At 41.4% G+C, this 18,386-nt stretch overlaps 1 protein-coding gene across 9 annotated transcripts in view; it reads right to left on the reverse strand.

The window, feature by feature from the left end:
* HUWE1 (HECT, UBA and WWE domain containing E3 ubiquitin protein ligase 1) overlaps window positions 1-18,386 on the reverse strand; it is a 144,903-nt gene that overhangs the window by 26,091 nt on the left and 100,426 nt on the right. For 8 of the 9 annotated variants that reach the window (XM_082609743.1, XM_082609746.1, XM_082609745.1 and 5 more), the window contains 12 exons: window positions 18,081-18,240; window positions 17,430-17,788; window positions 14,152-14,347; window positions 12,786-12,953; window positions 11,615-11,760; window positions 11,131-11,197; window positions 8,587-8,801; window positions 4,875-5,086; window positions 4,233-4,415; window positions 1,473-1,645; window positions 975-1,123; window positions 147-222 (listed from right to left, as the gene is read on the reverse strand). In XM_082609743.1, coding sequence (XP_082465869.1) covers window positions 147-222; window positions 975-1,123; window positions 1,473-1,645; window positions 4,233-4,415; window positions 4,875-5,086; window positions 8,587-8,801; window positions 11,131-11,197; window positions 11,615-11,760; window positions 12,786-12,953; window positions 14,152-14,347; window positions 17,430-17,788; window positions 18,081-18,240 — 2,104 coding nt within the window. The remainder of the gene's footprint in view (window positions 1-146; window positions 223-974; window positions 1,124-1,472; window positions 1,646-4,232; window positions 4,416-4,874; window positions 5,087-8,586; window positions 8,802-11,130; window positions 11,198-11,614; window positions 11,761-12,785; window positions 12,954-14,151; window positions 14,348-17,429; window positions 17,789-18,080; window positions 18,241-18,386) is intronic. The other variant, XM_082609742.1, reaches the window with a different exon arrangement.

An 18,386-nucleotide genomic window follows, 5' to 3' on the forward strand; every position in this document is an offset into this window, starting at 1 on the left:
TAAGACTGTCAACATCAAGACAAGCAGCAATCTAGGCTGGCTATGAGCCCTCAGGCAGAGCTGAGCAAGCAGATGATGAGAAAAAGGGTCCTCCCGAGAGAGACTGAGGCAAAGGAAGAGGCTATACTCAGTTCTGGGGCTCTCACCTATAATTGTACTGTTCCCAGATCCGCCATCCCTCTCAAGCAACTCATCTATCAGGTCCTCCAGCTCATTCTCAACCTGGAGAGAAATAGAACATATATATGGATGCACACAAGTCTATCATTGTGCTGGTGCTCAACCCTAAAAAAAGCCAGCAAGGGAGCATATATTTCTAGGATAATATGTGACAGAGGATGTTACATAAACACCACACACTTGGTGCTAAGAGCACAGCAACTACCACGTGCTGCCAATCCACACTCAGACTGTCCTTCAAATGGGTCCATCCCAGGTATCTGAGACCAGTTTAGTCTTTATACTCTTCAGGAATTCAGGAATACATGCAGATCTCCTTAGAGCTAGCAGCTCAGGACTGTAGGCCCCATTGCTACCAGCTTCAGAAATTACAATGCTTTCTTTAGGGTCTGTAGAAGACTGCCATTTGAATGCCCCAGTGAGAGCTGGTGCTATAGGCACAACAGTGATGTTAAGGAGCATCCATTAATGACCAGAGCCAAGTAAATCAAAGACCCTGGGCCCAAAGGGCTCAGGCCAGCTTTCTATATCAGCATTTCACCCACGCCTATGTTTTCTTGTTGGGATCTACTCCATTTTAGAGATAGTATATGGCATCCTGGCTCTGCACCCACCCCTCATTTAATACAATTCAAACACATTTACTGAGCATCTACTAAGCATTATCATCTGTGCTCCTCTGCAAAATAGACAAATGAATTTAGGCAAGGATCTAAAGTACTCACCCACCCACAACACTTGGGGGTTTGGTTCAGCACCACAACAGGGATATGCTGGGTGATCTGCCTCCCTACCTGCATCTCTTGTGAACTGAGCACCTCAGGCTGCCCAGCAATCACCACTGAGTCGGTTTCAGCCTCCCCATCCATGATATCCCCATCTGCCACCTCTGTCTGAGTGACATCATGATCCTCCTCCTGCACTTCTGCTTCCCCAGGCTCGCCTGAAACAATCAACCAACCAGCAAAATAATCAAAGGGTGCCTATGTGCAGGGCACCATGAGACAAGCGTAAGACAGTAAGGTCCCTTCCCTGGGCAAATTTACAAGTTCTCAGAGAATAAATGAATGGGTGACAAAGGAAAAGACAAGGCTACGTGTGAGGATAGCCAAATAAGGCTGCAATTTTAAGGAATTCTTTGTGGGGCAGATTCCCACGCCACTATGACAGATCTGTGGAAGGCCAGCAAGTTCCCAGGGAAACAATACCAAGCTACAACAGTTGTGATGCCATGCCCATAAAATAACTACACCCACCCGGCCAGCTCTCCAGTCCATTGGCTGATTCCCTACCTGGGTCCTGTTGGTTGCTATTAGAGTCCTGAGCAGCTCCTTGGGCATCCTGCTCAGACTTGCTCTTGCTAGAAGCACTCTTGCTGCCAAAAAGGCTACTGGGCTGGTTCACAATCCGGGAAAGTGTTTCCAAAGGCTTCAGAGCAGCATTGACTGTGTTGGCCATGTTGGGACTGAGATAAAGGAAGATACAGAGATGAACTGAGCACAGAAATCCATACTAAAAGGAACCAAGGCTCATCAGAGTAACAACTGATCCCCGGAATGGGACATGGAAAGTACAAGGTGAGCCTGAGACATCTTGTCGTGCCAGAAGGCCTTCAAAAGCAAGAAGGCTTTAAAACTAAAAAATGGGGTCATTACCACAGGCCAAATCTTAGCATCAAAAAGAATGATAATGGTAATAGATTGTAACACATTAAATATAATCTGCAGCCACAGGGATACAAATGCAGGCAGAAAGAGGTCTTCATTATTATATAAGAACGCCGGCTAATAAACAGGAATGAGAGAATCAGAAAACTATCACTGCAACCAGCAATGTTAAGTGATCTAGGTAAAGACCACTAGTGAATGCTAAAACTACTGAGTTAAAAATCTTCAGGGCAGGGCTTCCCTGGTGGTGCAGTGGTTGGGAGTCCGCCTGCCGATGCAGGGGACACGGGTTTGTGCCCCGGTCCGGGAGGATCCCACGTGCCGCGGAGCGGCTGGGCCCATGGGCCATGCCGCTGAGCCTGTGCATCCAGAGCCTGGGCTCCGCAGCGGGAGAGGCCACAACAGTGAGAGGCCTGTGTACTGCAGGAAAAAAAAAAAGTCTTCAGGGCATAGGATATTCACGTGATCTTCACGTGAACTCAAAGCATCACCTCACGGATAATTCGTTAATACAAAGTGGAACTCTACCATTAACTATGTGATCAAACTTAGCATCACCCAATAATGGGACAAACTGGCATTATGCGTCTCCTGATGTGATGCACTGAGAAAGGCAAACATCACCTATGTAGTATTCTTGCCAAAAAAGTTTACCCTGAACCTAACCATAAGGAAGCAATTAGACAAATCCAGACTATGGGATGTTCTATAAGACATTCGACCTTCTGGACTCTTCAAAACAGTCAAATGTCAAAAAAATAAGAGACACGTGGCAATCAAATGCAATGAATGACGCTCTCTGGATCCTGGATCAACACACTCTCCCCCAAGATATAAAGACATTCTTAGAATAATTGGAGATAGATGAATATGAAGTACATAGTGAGTATTATTATATTAATGGTAAGCTTCTTAGAGGTGATGACGGTATTTTAGCTATGTAATGGAATGTTTGTTCTTAGGAGACATATGCTGAAGTATTCAGAGGTTAAGCATCACATTTATAACAAATTTCAAATGATTTACCTCACGAAAAGAGGAGCGGGGGAACTAAAGCAAATAGGACAGAATGCTAACCACTGGTTAATCTAGGTGAGACGAACAGTGCTCATTATACTGTGAGCTCAAAATTTTTTAAACATTAAGAAAAAAACTGATGAGGTTGTTATCAAAAGAACAAAGAAGTCAGTTTGAAGAGGTCCCACAAGCCCAAAGGTGTAATGAAAAAGAACATGAAGGATGAGCACGAAAAGAAGGATAACTGTAGTGATTCAAGTAATTCAATCAGATTTTAAAAATCAAGGAAAATTCATGAGTCCATAATACTACACAGAAAATAGAAAGCCAGAGCTCGTATTTGAGGTGGAGTTTAACCCATTTTTGACTTTACTCTGAAAATTGGTGACTGAAGGGAAAAAATTAAGTTTTTATCCTGGCTTTTTAGTAGGAACTGTATTACAGAGTAACCAACTTTCCCTCTTGAACTGGAGCTATAATCACAGAAATATAGCAGCTAATAATGTAGAAGGAATGACAGAAATTACAAAGTTGTCACTGGTAACCCTCTAAGAAATTAAAAGACACAGGCAAGGATTATCAACTGGTGTTAAGACCATTAATTAGGTATATGGTTGATAGGGAACTAGACATTTGTACAGTGCTGAAGTAATAACACTGTTATTTTCTAGTAAGAAGGAGGAAAATATAACAGTACAATGATGATTATCACTCTACCCTAGTGGTCAATCTTATCATGATTAATGGTAGTTCAAAGAGATGCACCTCCCCATGATATAATATGAAATGTACATCATCATCTATGATATATCCTAGCCAAATAATATTTAAATTGCTCCATTAGGCCTCTACCTCTAAGCTTACAGCAAACAGGGAGTAAAAGCAACAAGTTAAACTACACTGTGTGGAACCAAGTGGACCAAATCTAGGAAAACATTCTGCAGGTCTGATCACTTCAATAAATTCGTTCATGAACAACAGCAATAAAATGAAGATTAAAAAAAATTAAGGACCCGTATTAGGATAACAGAGACTCAGAGGACATAACCAGATGTAATACAAGGTCCATAATAATCTTCTTACAATAATTAAGAGGGGGGGAAGCTTGGGAAAAAAACTACTGATACAGACCAACTCATGGGTTTGCGGCAAATGAGAGAATTAAGGCCCAAAGAAAGGAAAGTGCCTTGCTTAAAAGCAACAATACTAAGAACTCAGGTTCCCGCCTACATCCAAACTCTTCCTATCACACTGGCTGCTAATTACTTATCTGGCAAGGATACATGAAATACTAGGCAAATGGACAAGTACGAAGCACGATTAAGGAGAGGGCAAAAGCCTGGTGCTGGAGGTCAGGAATAATTTTACCTGGACAGGTCCAGGCTGTGAGGAACTCTGGCCAGGTCATTAACCAGTCCCTTCTTCAGGAAGAGTCGAATGATGTTGTTCATGCCATTGTGTTGGGTCTTGGCTGTTGCACTGCTGTAGAAACTGGAGGTGGAGGGGCAGGACTCCATGATAGTACTGATGATACACATCACTGCCTGAAGCCTAGGAGAGAAGTTTGACATCTCTATCATGTGAATACAGCCCATTCTTAGGCCACGTCTTCACTAACTTGCCTCAGATAACCCTCCTGGTTTCTTTTGTGTTTCCTTCTGGAAGTAACATCTAAACAGGTAAGAAAGAACTCACTCCCTGGGTGGAGGCATTCTTTATTTTCTTTAAACATAATTTGAAAAAGTAAAGTTGAATAACCCCCTCAACTTCTTGAAGACCCTAGAAATATAATGAAAACATCCCTTTGTTTTCTCTGAGCTGTTTACCCACCTCCTCCAAGTGTCATTAGTGCTTTGGGTATTTTGTAGCACTAGAACTATCTGAGAGAACCAGAGAATGTACAGTGCCAGTATGACCAGAACTCTTGTTCAAATGCAAGGAATCCATGGGACAAGAATGAAGTTAGGGGATGCTACTGGTTATTAGCACTAAGTCAGGCATTGATTTTACCTGGCATGTTTCTCTGTACTCTCAGCCATAGCCAGTGCCCTTCCCAGGGCTGCTTTTACTTCATTCACAAGGGCCACCTGGGCATCTGTGCCACTCCCTGCGGCAGCCAGGCTTGCGAGGAATAGGCGGGCCAGGGCAGGTGTGTCCTTGTCTTCTGCATTCTGGGTATGTGGGAGGAGGTGGTCCAGGACAAAAGCTAGCACACTGCAGTCCTGAAAAGTCATTAATCATGACATTTACTCACAAGCACAATTATGCCATACTGTTTGCACATCAACAAGGTACACGCACACAGAACTGATCCTTGGAGTCATCCAGTCAATGATTATCAGGCCCACTTTATAGACGAAAAAACCAAGACTTAAAGGTGCAAGCCAAGTGAGTAACAAATCTCGAGTTTATGCTTCCAAATTCCATTCATTTTCCAAGTTTACACATCTTCATTAATCTGAGGCCTAAAGAAATGTGGCTTGCCAAAGAACTTAAGTCAATGGCGATGATTCAAACCTTGATCCCTAATTCAGTACTACAATTACTCCAGTTTCTAATTAAATTGTAGTATTTACTGAAACCTACAATGTGCCCAGGACCCTGGGCTAAAAACTGGCAGGGGTTGAATGAGAAACACACAGCACAGTCACAGATATGGATATGCAGAAATAGTTAATGCAGGGTTATTTAAAATAGCAAAAAAGGCCCAATAACAGGGAAGGAAATTAAGTCAGACTTTCCCTCCCCCTCTAAAAATGATTTCTGCCCTGATAATTCTTTATCTTAGAAAAAAACTTAGTTCTGTTGTCATTCAAGTAGATTTTGGATCAAAATGCAGTGGCGATTTTGGAACTAGATAGAGATGATGGTTGCACGACACTGAATGTAAAATGTCACTCAACTGTATACTTTAAGATACTTAGTTTTATGTGCATTTTACCTCAATTTAAAAAATGCATTGAAGGGACCTCCCTGGTGGTCAAGTGGTTAAGACTCCACGCTCCCAATGCAGGGGGCCTGGGTTCGAGCCCTGGTCAGGGAACTAGATCCTGCATGCTGCAACCAAGAGCCCACATGCTGCAACTAAAAGAGCCCGTGTGCCGCAACAAAGACCCGGCACAGCCAAATAAATAAATAAATAAATATTAAAAAAAAATGCATTGAAGAATTTTAGGCTCTGGGAAATTAGATAAGGTGACCCTGTTAACTATTAGAAATAAAAATTTCCCAGTAGTGAATAAAATACAAAGTTAAAACAGTTTTCTGAAAAAAAGTGTAACATTACCAGTAAAAACTGGAAAAAAAAAAAAAAGGCCTTGCAATTTGGGCGACTGAGTGGATTCGTGCAACCGTGACTGAGTGGAAGGAATCTGGATTTGAAACCAGAGACCTGGGCTCTAATCCTAGTCTTGCTACTCTGAAGTGTGGCCTTGGGCAAGTTACTGACCTCTCTGAGCCTTCTCTTCTCTCTGTTAAGGGGAGCAATACCAACAACCTTGCAGTGCTGAGGTGAGGATTATCAATAGTATCTGTAAAGCACCTATGAGTACCCAGTACCAGTAAGTGGGTCACTTGACACATATTAAAGCAGATACTTAATAAATTTGCAATTAAGCGTCTTATTCCACAAGTATGCTATTATAACTACAACTGGCATAAATGAGTATAAGCTTTGAAATAAATGCCTAATATATACTTAATACACACATTCCATAAAGGGCTTATATCCAGAATATGTAAAGAACTCAGTAGAAAATAAGAATAAAAGACTTGGACACTTCACAAAAGAGAATATACAAATGGCCAACAAAGACAGGGAAATTTTAACCACAATGCAATACCAGTATGAACCTACTAGAATGGTTAAAATGAAAAACAGGAATACCAAATATTGGCAAGGAGGTGAAATAATCCAAACTTCCATATGCTGTGCTGTGTCAATATAAATTGACACAACTTCTCTGGAAAACTTGTTATCAGTTGCTAAAGCTGAACAGACCAGCAATTCCACTCCTAGGCACACAGCACCCAACAGAAATATATGAACTTATGTATGAACGTGTGTGTGTGTATATAAATACATACACACACACACGAACTTATGTATGTTCACCAAGACATGTATAAGAGCGACCGTAGCAGCACTACTTTTTTTTTTTTTTTTTTCCCCCGTACGCGGGCCTCTCACTGTTGTGGCCTCTCCCGTTGCGGAGCACAGGCTCCGGATGCGCAGGCTCAGCGGCCATGGCTCACGGGCCCAGCCGCTCCGCGGCATATGGGATCCTCCCAGACTGGGGCACGAACCCGTATCCCCTGCATCGGCAGGCGGACTCTCAACCACCGCGCCACCAGGGAGGCCCGCAGCACTACTTTTAATACTTCCAAAAGGAAAACTAGCCAACTGTCAATAAGCACTAGAATGGATAAGACTGTGTTACATTCACACAACGGAATTCTATACAGCAATGAAAATAAACTAAAACTACACACAAAGATGTAGTTGCAAACACGTTAAGCAAAAGAAGCCAGACACAGGACATACTGTAAGATTCCACTTACATAAAGCGCAAACCCAATTCACGAACGCAAGATAATGGTGACCTTATGGAAGTTCAAAGGGGAAGGGGAGATGTGCAAAGGTGTGAGTGGGATTAGCTTTTGTGGAGTTTCTAATGTTGAATTTAGTGGGAGTCATCCAAGAAAAATTAACTGGTGAATCATTTAGGAGTTGTGTATTTTTGTATGCATTTTAAAAGCTTGGATTAAGATAAAAATAGCTTAAAAATGGCAGCTGCTGTCATAGATTCTTTGCAACATTATTGCCCCTGTTCCATTCTCACACCCTTTACTGCTTACTAACCATAAAATAGCTATGTGACCTCCAAAACAAGGTCTCCTTTATAAAAAAAACCTCCTTGGGTACCCCTTTTACATATATGGGAACATGACAAGGTTTCTTAAAAGTGTCCTTTCACTTGAAAAATCCAACCTGAAGATAATTCTGTATCAGGACATATAAAATATGACTTCATTCTTTCCCATGCTCTATTGATGAACATTTAGGCTTTTCTTATATTCTATTTATTACCAGTACTGTTACCACATCAGGTGTCTTTGCACAGGTGTGAGTACATCTGGAAGATAAACTCCAATACTGTGTACTTCATTTATTCTCCTGTCTCCTAGATACCTTTACCTAGGTGATCCACAGATACCTCTCAAATTCTACACTTTCTCTTCAAACCATTTCCTCTTCTAACAAAAGGAATTAAAAAAACACAAAACAAGAAACATCTCTTGAGTCCTTGATTTCACCTTTATCCTCCAAATCCAATCTCGTCCATTTCTACTGTTAAAACATCTCTTCAACTCATTCATTTCCCCCTCCAACTTCATCAAGGTCCTGTATTACCTAGACTACTGTATCAGCGTCCTGACTGGTCTCTCTGACTCCAACCTTGCCTTTTGCAGTCTCTAATAAGGCAGACCAAGTGATTTTCTACAAAACAAATTAACAAACTATATCAACTCACTCCCTGCAAATGAGCCTAATGGCTCCACATCATGGAAAAAAAGGCCTAGCTCTTTAATGTGTCTTAAGAGGCCTCTGCCTCTCTCATCACTGGGTTAGCATGCACGGGCTCCTAGCAAAACATCCAACACATAGCAGGTATCCAAATTATAACAGTATAAAATATTAAGCAGAAATTAGAAATCTTACCTCTTTGATCAGCTCAGACTGGCCCACAGTATAGCTGTAGTTGGCAATCAGGGTAGCAATACCAACATAGGATCTCACCAACTCTGCCAGAAGCCGAAGAATAGTGGAGGTGGGCATTAATGGTTTGCTGCCCTTGCCTTTCTGCTTGCCTTCCTCAGACGCCCGGTCCCCTTCTTTATCTTTCTTCCCATCCCGAGACTCCTCTGGAGTTGAAGCTGTTGAGAAAGAGCCAAACACTGGTTCAATTCCACACTGGAATATTGGCAAAATCAAGTCTTAGGTGGAAAGGATACTTCAGGCCACTAGTACAAATTGAATGCCCTCCTCCTACTGCAGTGGAAAGACAGATAGCTAATATGACACAGGTCTCAGATGTGCTCTACGGATATAGTTACAACAGAGAGGCTTTACCCAACTGTTCACACATCTTCCGCCATTTCCCTCCTCTTATACATTTTATGTTCCAGAAATACTGTACTAATAGTAGTTCTCCAAACATGCCTTGTATACTCTTCTACCTCTTCTTCCCACGTCTGTGTGGCACACATTTACTTAATCTAGCTAAGCTCAAAAGATGATCTCCTCTATAAATGCTTTCCTGCTTCATCCAGGCACACTGAGATGCTATCATTATCATGTGCCCACTCTATAACTTATCCCAGCACGCCTCCATTCCAGCAGTTATCTTGTACTAAAAGCACTGCATGTCACCCTCACTAGACAAAATTCTTTAAGTGCAGGGAATGAATCTGATTCATTTTGGTGTCTACTATAGTCTGCCACATAGTGGGCAATGATGCTTCCCTTGAATGATACTACCATCACCCATACTATATACTACATATGAGCAGTAAGTCCACCAAAATGAGTTAACCAATATTTTACTAAGTATTAGCCTTTTAAGCTTATCCTCCAGGGACTAAACTGGCATTAAGTACAACATCTCAACTTAGATTTCAAAGATCCTCCCTGTCAAGGAGAAGGAGCTCTTGAAGGTCTCATTAGAATTGCTTCCACATGACATTTCTCTAATTCTTGGCAAGTAGCCAATGGGCTCTGTTGAAACTGCTAGAAAGTAAGAATCTACCATATAAATCTTGTAGCCACAATAGTGTCACTGGCACCAAAGTTCTATAAGCCAGCATGGAAGCTACCAAAAGAAATATACGGAGAGGTTTAAAGAGTAGAACTAAAGGATGTTACCACAGCAACCACTACTGGGTTAGTTAAGTTACAGTTCCATTAACTTTATTTATTCTATATTCCCCGTGTTGTACAATATATTCCGTTGTGTAGCTTATTGTATAACTAATTCCGTTGTGCAGCTTATTTTATAACTAATTCCGTTGTGTAGCTTATTTTATAACTATAGTTTGTACTTAATCCCCTACCCCTATACCGTCCCTCCCCCCTTCCTTCTCCCCACTGGTAACCACTAGTTTGTTCTCTGTATCTGTGAGTCTGCCTCTTTTGTTATATTTGCTAGTTTTTAAAAAATATACACATATATTTAAAAATTTATCTATCTTTTGGCTGCTTTGGGTCTTCACTGCTGCACGCGGGTTTTCTCTAGTTGCGCCGAGTGGGGTCTACTCTTTGTTGTGGTGCATAGGCTTCTTCATTGCGGTGGCTTCTCTTGTTGTGGAGCATGGGCTCTAGGCACGCAGGCTCAGTAGTTGCGGCACGCAGGCTCAGTAGTTGTGGCTCGCGGGCTCTAGAGTGCAAGCTCAGTAGTTGTGGTACACGGGCTTAGTTGCTCTGCGACATGTGGGATCTTCCTGGACCAGGGATCAAACCCATGTCCCGCGCACTGGCAGGAGGATTCTTAACCACGGCGCCACCAGCAAAGTCCTACTAGTTTATTTTTTTAGACTCCATGTATAAGTGATACCATACAGTATTTGTCTTTCTCTGTCTGACTTATTTCACTTAGCATAATGCCCTCCAAGTCCATCCATGTTGCTGTAAATGGCAAAATTTCACTCTTTTTAATGGCCAGTTCCATTAATTTTAGCATATAATGAGGGGTGGGTGCAGGGCCAGGATGCCATATACTATGAAATGGAATAGATCCCAATAAGAAAACGTAGGCACGCGTGAAATGCTGATATAGAAAGCTGGCATTTGGGCCCAGGGTCTTTGATTTACTTGGCTCTGGTCATTAATGGACACTCTTTAACATCACTGTTGTGCCTATAGCACCAGCTCTCACTGGGGCAATCAAATGGCAGTCTTCTACAGACCCTAAAGAAAGCATTGTAATTTCTGGAGCTGGTAGCAATGGGGCCTACAGTCCTGAGCTGCTAGCTCTAAGGAGATTTGCATGTATTCCTGAATTCCTGAAGAGTATAAAGACTAAACTGGTCTCAGATAACTGGGATGGACCTTTTGTTTTACAGAACGCTGAGCTCACCCCTGAGAAAGTTCACTTACAAGTAAATGTGACAGTTATGCCTGTATTCCCCTACTGCCTGCCCAGGACACTCCGTTTCTTCAAGCTGTCTTCTCAAGAAATAAGAACAAAAGAGAAAAGCAAACCATTACCTTCTCCTTGGGCTGTCCCAGATGTGGAAGTCTCAGTGGAGGCACCATCTGCAGCAAAGACCTGACTCTATGGAGGAAGAAAACTCCTGAGCCATTATTAATTTCAAAGACAGTTGTACCCAAATGGCAGGACTCCTTTTCAGGGTACTGGCCGTAAATGTTATAGACTCTCTTTGTCTATCTTTTAACCACCTTTTCCTTCTGTATACTATAATCCATGGGAAGCCATCATTATAAACAGTGACTGGGAGATTGAGGGGAAAGGGAACAGGGGAAGATGAGAATGAAAAATGAATTAAAGAAACATTTCTAATCCAAGGAGAAAAAAGAAAATCCCAGGGACAACCCGATATTCATTTTTAGGCAACAGATAATTTATAGATACATCAAAATTAATACCTTTGAAATATCCCTGGCATAACCCTATATCCCATAGTAGGTACTGAGAAGCGAGAAGGCAGATAGAAGGTTGGAGTTGACTTACATTAATGGAAAATCCTGACTGTGTGTCAAAGTCACTGCTCTGACGGGTAAGTGACCGGTACTGCTGGTATACATCATCACCCATGTCTTGCAGGAGCTGGCCAACCTCTTGAGTCATACCCCCAGGTTTAGGATCAGATTTGTCTGCTAGAAAAATAAAAACAAAACAAAACTCTTTAGACTGTGCAATGTTAATGACCATCTGGTAGCTGGTCAATTTTGCTCCAAGTTGCTACAACTGTTTACACACTAATATTGCTAGGCTTTGATTTAAGAATGAGAAATGTAGAGAGAGCATGGTTGAAAGCCTCATTCTATCACTAGTTTTGTGACCACAGGCAATTTACTCTCCGCACTGTCCTTAGTTGTCACTACTAAGCTTAAATGAACATACCTGACATTTTGCCTAGTACAGTGAGAGGTCAATAAATGGTTGCTATATATAGCTAAATTATTATTATTATTATTATTATTATTGGGGGGGAGGAGGGTTTAGGAGGTGGGGTAAAGGTTTTGCGATTGTGGGAAAAGCAAGGAGCTCTATAAGGATTAGAGTGATGTATGGATGAAAAGCACTAAAGTAAAGACTCAGATTTTCTTGACTTGTTAAATGCACTATTCATCAACTTTTGGCAATTCTGTGGGACCTATCAAATAAGTATGTCCTGAATAAAATCCAGAAGGATCTGACTGGAATGGAACTTGACTTCCAAGCAATTCATTCATGACTTTCCCAATACTTAAAAGCAGCACCTTAACTAAGGACAAAAGATAGGGATGGTGGTCTCAGAGGTCAGGAAGCCTAGCCACACCTTCTAATATTGTTCCCAGATCTTTGGGCAACAACTATGTTTTGTTTCTGAGAGTGAAAACATTGGAGACTTCTTGGTATTTTATTTTCAACCTGCTCAACCTGCTTATTATCTCCTTTTTAATCTTTGTTCATTCTTCCCTCTGTATGGGATGTACTCTCATACAAAAGATTCTGGCAATCTCCTTATCCTTATCATTCATACTGTATGACTATTAACTTCTTCAGAGAAGTGGGCTATGTGTCTTATTCATCTTGATTCCCAGAGAGTGGGCAAACAGTTGAGTACTCACTAAGCCATGAGTTAGTTGAAGTGACCTAAACAAAGTGCCCAGCCTCCTCAGGTGGGCTAGTTACATACCTTCCTCTGGAGCATGGTATGCAGCCAGGGCATTTAGCATGTCATAGATCACTTCCTTGATAGTATCAGGAATGACAGGCAGAGGTGAGGGCTTCAAAGGGGTTGTCTTCACCAGCTGTACAGCATTAGGGCCTTTAATTCTAAGATTCTCAAATTCATCATCTGAAGCTAAGCCAAAGCGAGACAGAGAAAAATCAGCCAATAATGAACGGGTACCTACATCTGGTTACTGATAAAGACTCAGAAGCGGGGGGGCCACTTCCAAACAATGTTCAAGTAGTCTATTAGAAAATCTGGCTTTTACCTTCCCTAAATTCCATAGGATTTCATACAGCAATATCAAATAGTAAAAAAAAAGAGTACAGGCTTTGGAGTTGGGGACACTTGGTTTTGAAATCCAGTTCTGTTACAGGATCATGGCCAGATTATTAACAAACCTCAATTTTCTCATTCTTGAAAATTTGAGGATTAAAGGAGACCATACATGAGAAATGCCCAGCACAGAGCCAAGGTGGAGCTCCCAAAATAATTAGTCCCTTTCCCAACTTTTAATTTAAAAAACAAACAAACCAACAAACAAAAAAACCCCTAAAGCCCCACGACCCCACAGAAAAGTTGAAAGGTTAGTACAAAAAAATCCATATACTTTTCATCTAGAATCACCATTTGTCCACCCCTAAATATGTCTACCTGCATCTAAGATCAAGGATATTTTTCTACATAGCCAGAATACCATAAAACCCAAGAAATTTAACACAGATACAATTATATTATCTAATATATAGTAACTGTTCTAACTTCTCCAAATCTCCTTTATCTAGATTCAGCATCCCATCAAGGTTGGTGGTTTTCTCTCATCTCCTTTTATCTAGGAGATCCTTGCATTTTTTCCATTCACGACATTAATATTTTGGAAGAGTCTAGGTCAGTTGTTTTATGGAATGTCTCACAATTTATACTTATCTAATTGTTTCCTCATAATTATAGGTCAAACATTTTTGGCAAGAATACACTGTGATTCTTCCTACTGTATCACATGAGTCACATGTCCATTTGTCCCTCAATTATCACTCTATCTGTAAACCATTCACTGTTTACATTCACTATTGTCACATCAAGCTAAGTTATTTGAAGGCAAGGACTAGACTGAATGAGTCCTTGGAATCTCTGGCAGGAATTAGCACAGGGCAAGGACCAGAGAAGCTACTGAACTACCCCTGAATTGACCCACTTGACCAACCAGCCAATGTCCCACCGCTTGCCTAAGGAGGTTTTCCAAGTTATAGGCTTCCGCACAGAAAATTTTTGGAGTTATACTAAGCCACAGACCTCAGTGTCTCAAAGGCCAAGAGAAGGGTAAACGTACCAGTTCCTGAGCCTCGAGGGGCTGGAAGGGCAATGCGGATACAGCAGTTGGCCACTTCTGTGAAAATGTCTGGATTGCGGCATGCGGCTGGCCCAAGGACACGAAGGATGTAGTTGATCTCCCGAGAGCCGAGGCTGCCAGATACAACACCAGAGGTAGTGCTACCAGCTCCACTTGTAGCTGCTGAACGAACAACCTAGTAAAGAGAGGGAGAACACTGCTGATTAAAGACCACTTTCTAAAACACAACTGCATTCAAGGAAGACTTACCAAGGATTAAAATACCAACCAAGTTCTGCCTCAAGACAGTGGATGTAGCCTTTGATCTTTGGGAGAAAGATACACTTGGTCTTTCAAGTCCTATTCCTTCCCAATTCAAAAAATGTGGCTTACAAAAAGCTACAGCATTCAGCATACCCCCCAAATTATCAACTATTAGACTAGATACGTGACCTTTATAGAAACTGGGTAACGTATATAGATCACTGATCATCCAGATTATGGCTCCCCAATTTAAGTGCCAGCTCCTAGCCTTCCCAAATGCCATCCCGATTTTAAACCAGAATGGTTCAAACTCTAAAAATATGTAATATTGACATCCACTTAGTGTATAAGAACAAAATTAAATGCTTTCTTTATGTTTCAAAGTCAATAATCAGTCTTGGATAATGACAGCCAGGAGATATCAAACTACTTATGGACTATTTGCTTTGATACCACAGGGCTTAGACATTGTCATGCTTTTGCTCTTCTCATAAAATGACTTGTTAATCATGGAAAATATATGAAAGTATAAAGAAAATAGTTCCACTGTATTTCCCACGATCTACTGCTTTGTGAATTATGTTCATAAAGGTAAAAATCTTTTGGACTCAATGTTTTTCTTACCAAATTGGTCATGCTCTTCAGTTTAGCCTAACAACTTCTACATCTTGCCTGCCAGGCTGCAATCGTAAAATAACTCCCATTTTTTATTTTTATTTATTTAATTTTTTTTTTGCGGTATGCGGGCCTCTCACTGTTGTGGCCTCTCCTGTTGCGGAGCACAGGCTCCGGACGTGCAGGCTCAGCGGCCATGGCTCACGGGCCCAGCAGCTCCGTGGCATGTGGGACCTTCCCGGACCGGGGCACGAACCCGTGTCCCATGCATCGGCAGGCGGGCTCTCAACCACTGCGCCACCAGGAAAGCCCAACTCCCATTTTTTAAATACAGAAAAGTGTAATTCCACTATGTGCCATCGTTTATTCAGTCCTCTGCTGGACATGAGATCTCTAGTCTTGATATTACAAGTAATTCTACAGTGAACATTCTTGTATATGTACCTTGGCATACTTGACTTTAGTTATCAGATAAATTCTTAGCCACAGAATTTCTAGGTCAAAGGATATCTTAAACTGACAGTACCAAATTGCCCTCCAATGTGGTTGCACCAATTTCCACTCCTACCAAAAGTAAGAGTATGCCTGGTTCTTCACACCCGTACCTGCAATGGATATTATCAAGCATTTACATTTTGCTACTTGATACGTTAAACATGCCACTGATCTTCCTTTGTTTCCCACACCCCCAAATAAAATTTCCTTTAAGCTTACAAAGTTTTCTGTCATCCAAAAAGAACCTATATTTTTTCATAGCATTTAAAAAAGTTGTATAAACTTTAAACATTTTAAGTATGTTTGTTTTAAAGTCAGAATCCTGTCTGTATATAGTTGTTTCTTCTCTGTTGGGCTGTCTCCTGACCTTGGATCAGTGTACATGCTGTCTTTAACAGCCTTCTTTTGGTTTTGCTCATGTCAGGTGAAATCAAACAGGCTGGCTGAAGAATAACTGTCTGAAGAATGTGAGATATATACTCATATATGCATAGAAGTATGAAGTGGCACCACCTTTCTGGCAAGCAAGTTAAAAAACAATATATACCTTTTGATCCAATTTCTAAGCATTTATAAGAAAAACGACCTTAAATGTGACAAAGCTATGCACAAAAATGCAAATAGCAACACTATATATCAATGTGGGAAACGATGTTCCAAGAGAGGAAATTGAAAGTGAAGTCAGTAGCATTCACCTGATGATTGTTGAGAAAGAATTAGCAGAGGAAGGAGTTTGTAAAAGTACTGTGGAGAAAAAAGCCTTATTGGTGAGATGTTAGCCCCCAACCCCTCTGTTGATGTCTTAAAGTTGATGACATAAAGGTTTTTATTTTTCTAATTGCTTTGTTATTTCTTCTACTGCTTTATATGTTTCCTAAAATAAATAAACCTCAGTTTTCTCATGTGCACAATGCATATTTGAAAAGAGCTTATCACAGTCATAAACATTCCAAAAATTTTACTACGGCTGACCCTTGAACAACATGGGGGTTGGGGCACCAACCCTCCATGCTGTCGAAAATCCACGAATAACTTATAGTGGCCCTCCACATCTGAGGTTCTTTATCTGTGGATTCAACCCACTGTGGATTGTGGTAGTGCTGTAGTGTTTATTACTGGGAAAAAAATCTACATGTAAGTGGACCTGTGCAATTCAAACCTGTGTTATTCAAGAGTCAACTGTACTTTTACAACCCCAAAACACAAAGTTTGGAAAACAGGCTCTTGGGTGAAGTACTCCTATAGGACAATGACCTTTAAAACATGAACTTGGTGGAGGGTATTCTAGTTCCTTATTAACAAGTTTTGGAGGACACGGGGAGTGGGAAGGGTAAGCTGGGATGAAGTGAGAGAGTGGCATGGACATATATACAGTACCAAATGTAAAATAGGTAGGTAGTGGGAAGCAGCCGCATAGCACAGGGAGATCAGCTCGGTGCTTTGTGACCATCTAGAGGGGTGGGATAGGGAGGGTGGGAGGGAGGGAGAGGCAAGAGGCAAGAGATATGGGGATATATGTATAGCTGATTCACTTTGTTATAAAGCAGAAACTAACAAACCACTGTAAAGCAATTATACTCCAATAAAGATGTTTTAAAAAAAAGTTTTGGTTCAAGAAACCTATATTGCTAGAGAGGACTTTCTAGATAAGAGCTATCACTATAGTAAATTTAAAGGTAAAAAATGTATTTTCTAGTACCTTTTAAATGTCACTCGATGGGATAATCTACCATACCTAAGCAAGCACCTGAGCACACAGTTGGGAAATTTTGCTGGGCAGAGCATATCATCTGTAACACCTAGCTATATACTTGATGAAGAATCAGAAGTCTATCTGCTCTGAGAGCAAGGAGAACAAGGTATTATGTAAAGCTAAACCAGCATCTGACACCAAAAAGACTCACCTTTTCCATGGTATGGCGGAGGGTGCAGGGGTCCTCAATAATGTGTCGTAAGAGAAGGGTGACCAGGGGAGTAAACCCATTGAAGCCTGAACTCTGGGTCAAATTCAAGATCATGCGGGTACTCTTCAGCTCTGCAAACATCATGGCGTATTTGTGGTCTCGGGTGAGCCTCAGGCAGAGGCGAAGGGTGGCATGCAAAGTGTCTGGGTCCACAGGGACCCCTAGCATGCTCACACAGGCCCGGATTAAAACAGTCACCATATCCTCTGTCAGGCCCTGGATCAGGATCTCCCCAATTTTTGTTTCTTCCAGGCTTGTCTCCTTTTCAGTATTTGTACTGTCTAGGGCCAAGGGGGTATCTATAAATGGGAAAGTAAGTGTTCAGACAGTTAACTTGACATTTCCTCCCATCCTCTCCCTCTTAAGTAACCAGTCAAACACTTGGGTCCTATTAAGAGAAACAGACCAAATACCAATTCAAAGACCAGATGAAAAGGCACATAAAGAGGAGGACTGTGTATCTTTAAGTCACCAAGCAATGTGATGGATAAGAAATCACTCATGATGAAATCTGGCCAGAATTTAAGCCATAAAGGCACACTAGCTTTGTGTAAGACACTCCTTGAAAGACTCAAAACTAAAAGTACATACCATTGGCTTTATTTTCTTTACGTTTGATATCCATTTCTTTGCTTTCTTCCAATGTCTTCTCTAGTTCCTGTCCATTGCTGTTTTTAGAATTTTTATTCAGCCGTGGTACCCTCAGGAGTGTCAGCATCACCGGGCGCCGGTTCCCTGTTTCCTCATTAACCTAGGAATTCAAGCAGACAAAAACATCTCTACTGAAAAAAGAATTGTAAGGGGGGTAGGGGAGCTGGAACTCTGTAGCAAAATGCTGTAACAGGAAGGAACCTTGGCAAGTTATCCCACCCCTATCATTTACAGGGAGAAAGCCTG

The sequence above is a fragment of the Mesoplodon mirus genome (assembly GCF_964341445.2).
Source record: "Mesoplodon mirus genome assembly, chromosome: X".
Classification (NCBI taxonomy): Eukaryota; Metazoa; Chordata; class Mammalia; order Artiodactyla; family Ziphiidae; genus Mesoplodon; species Mesoplodon mirus.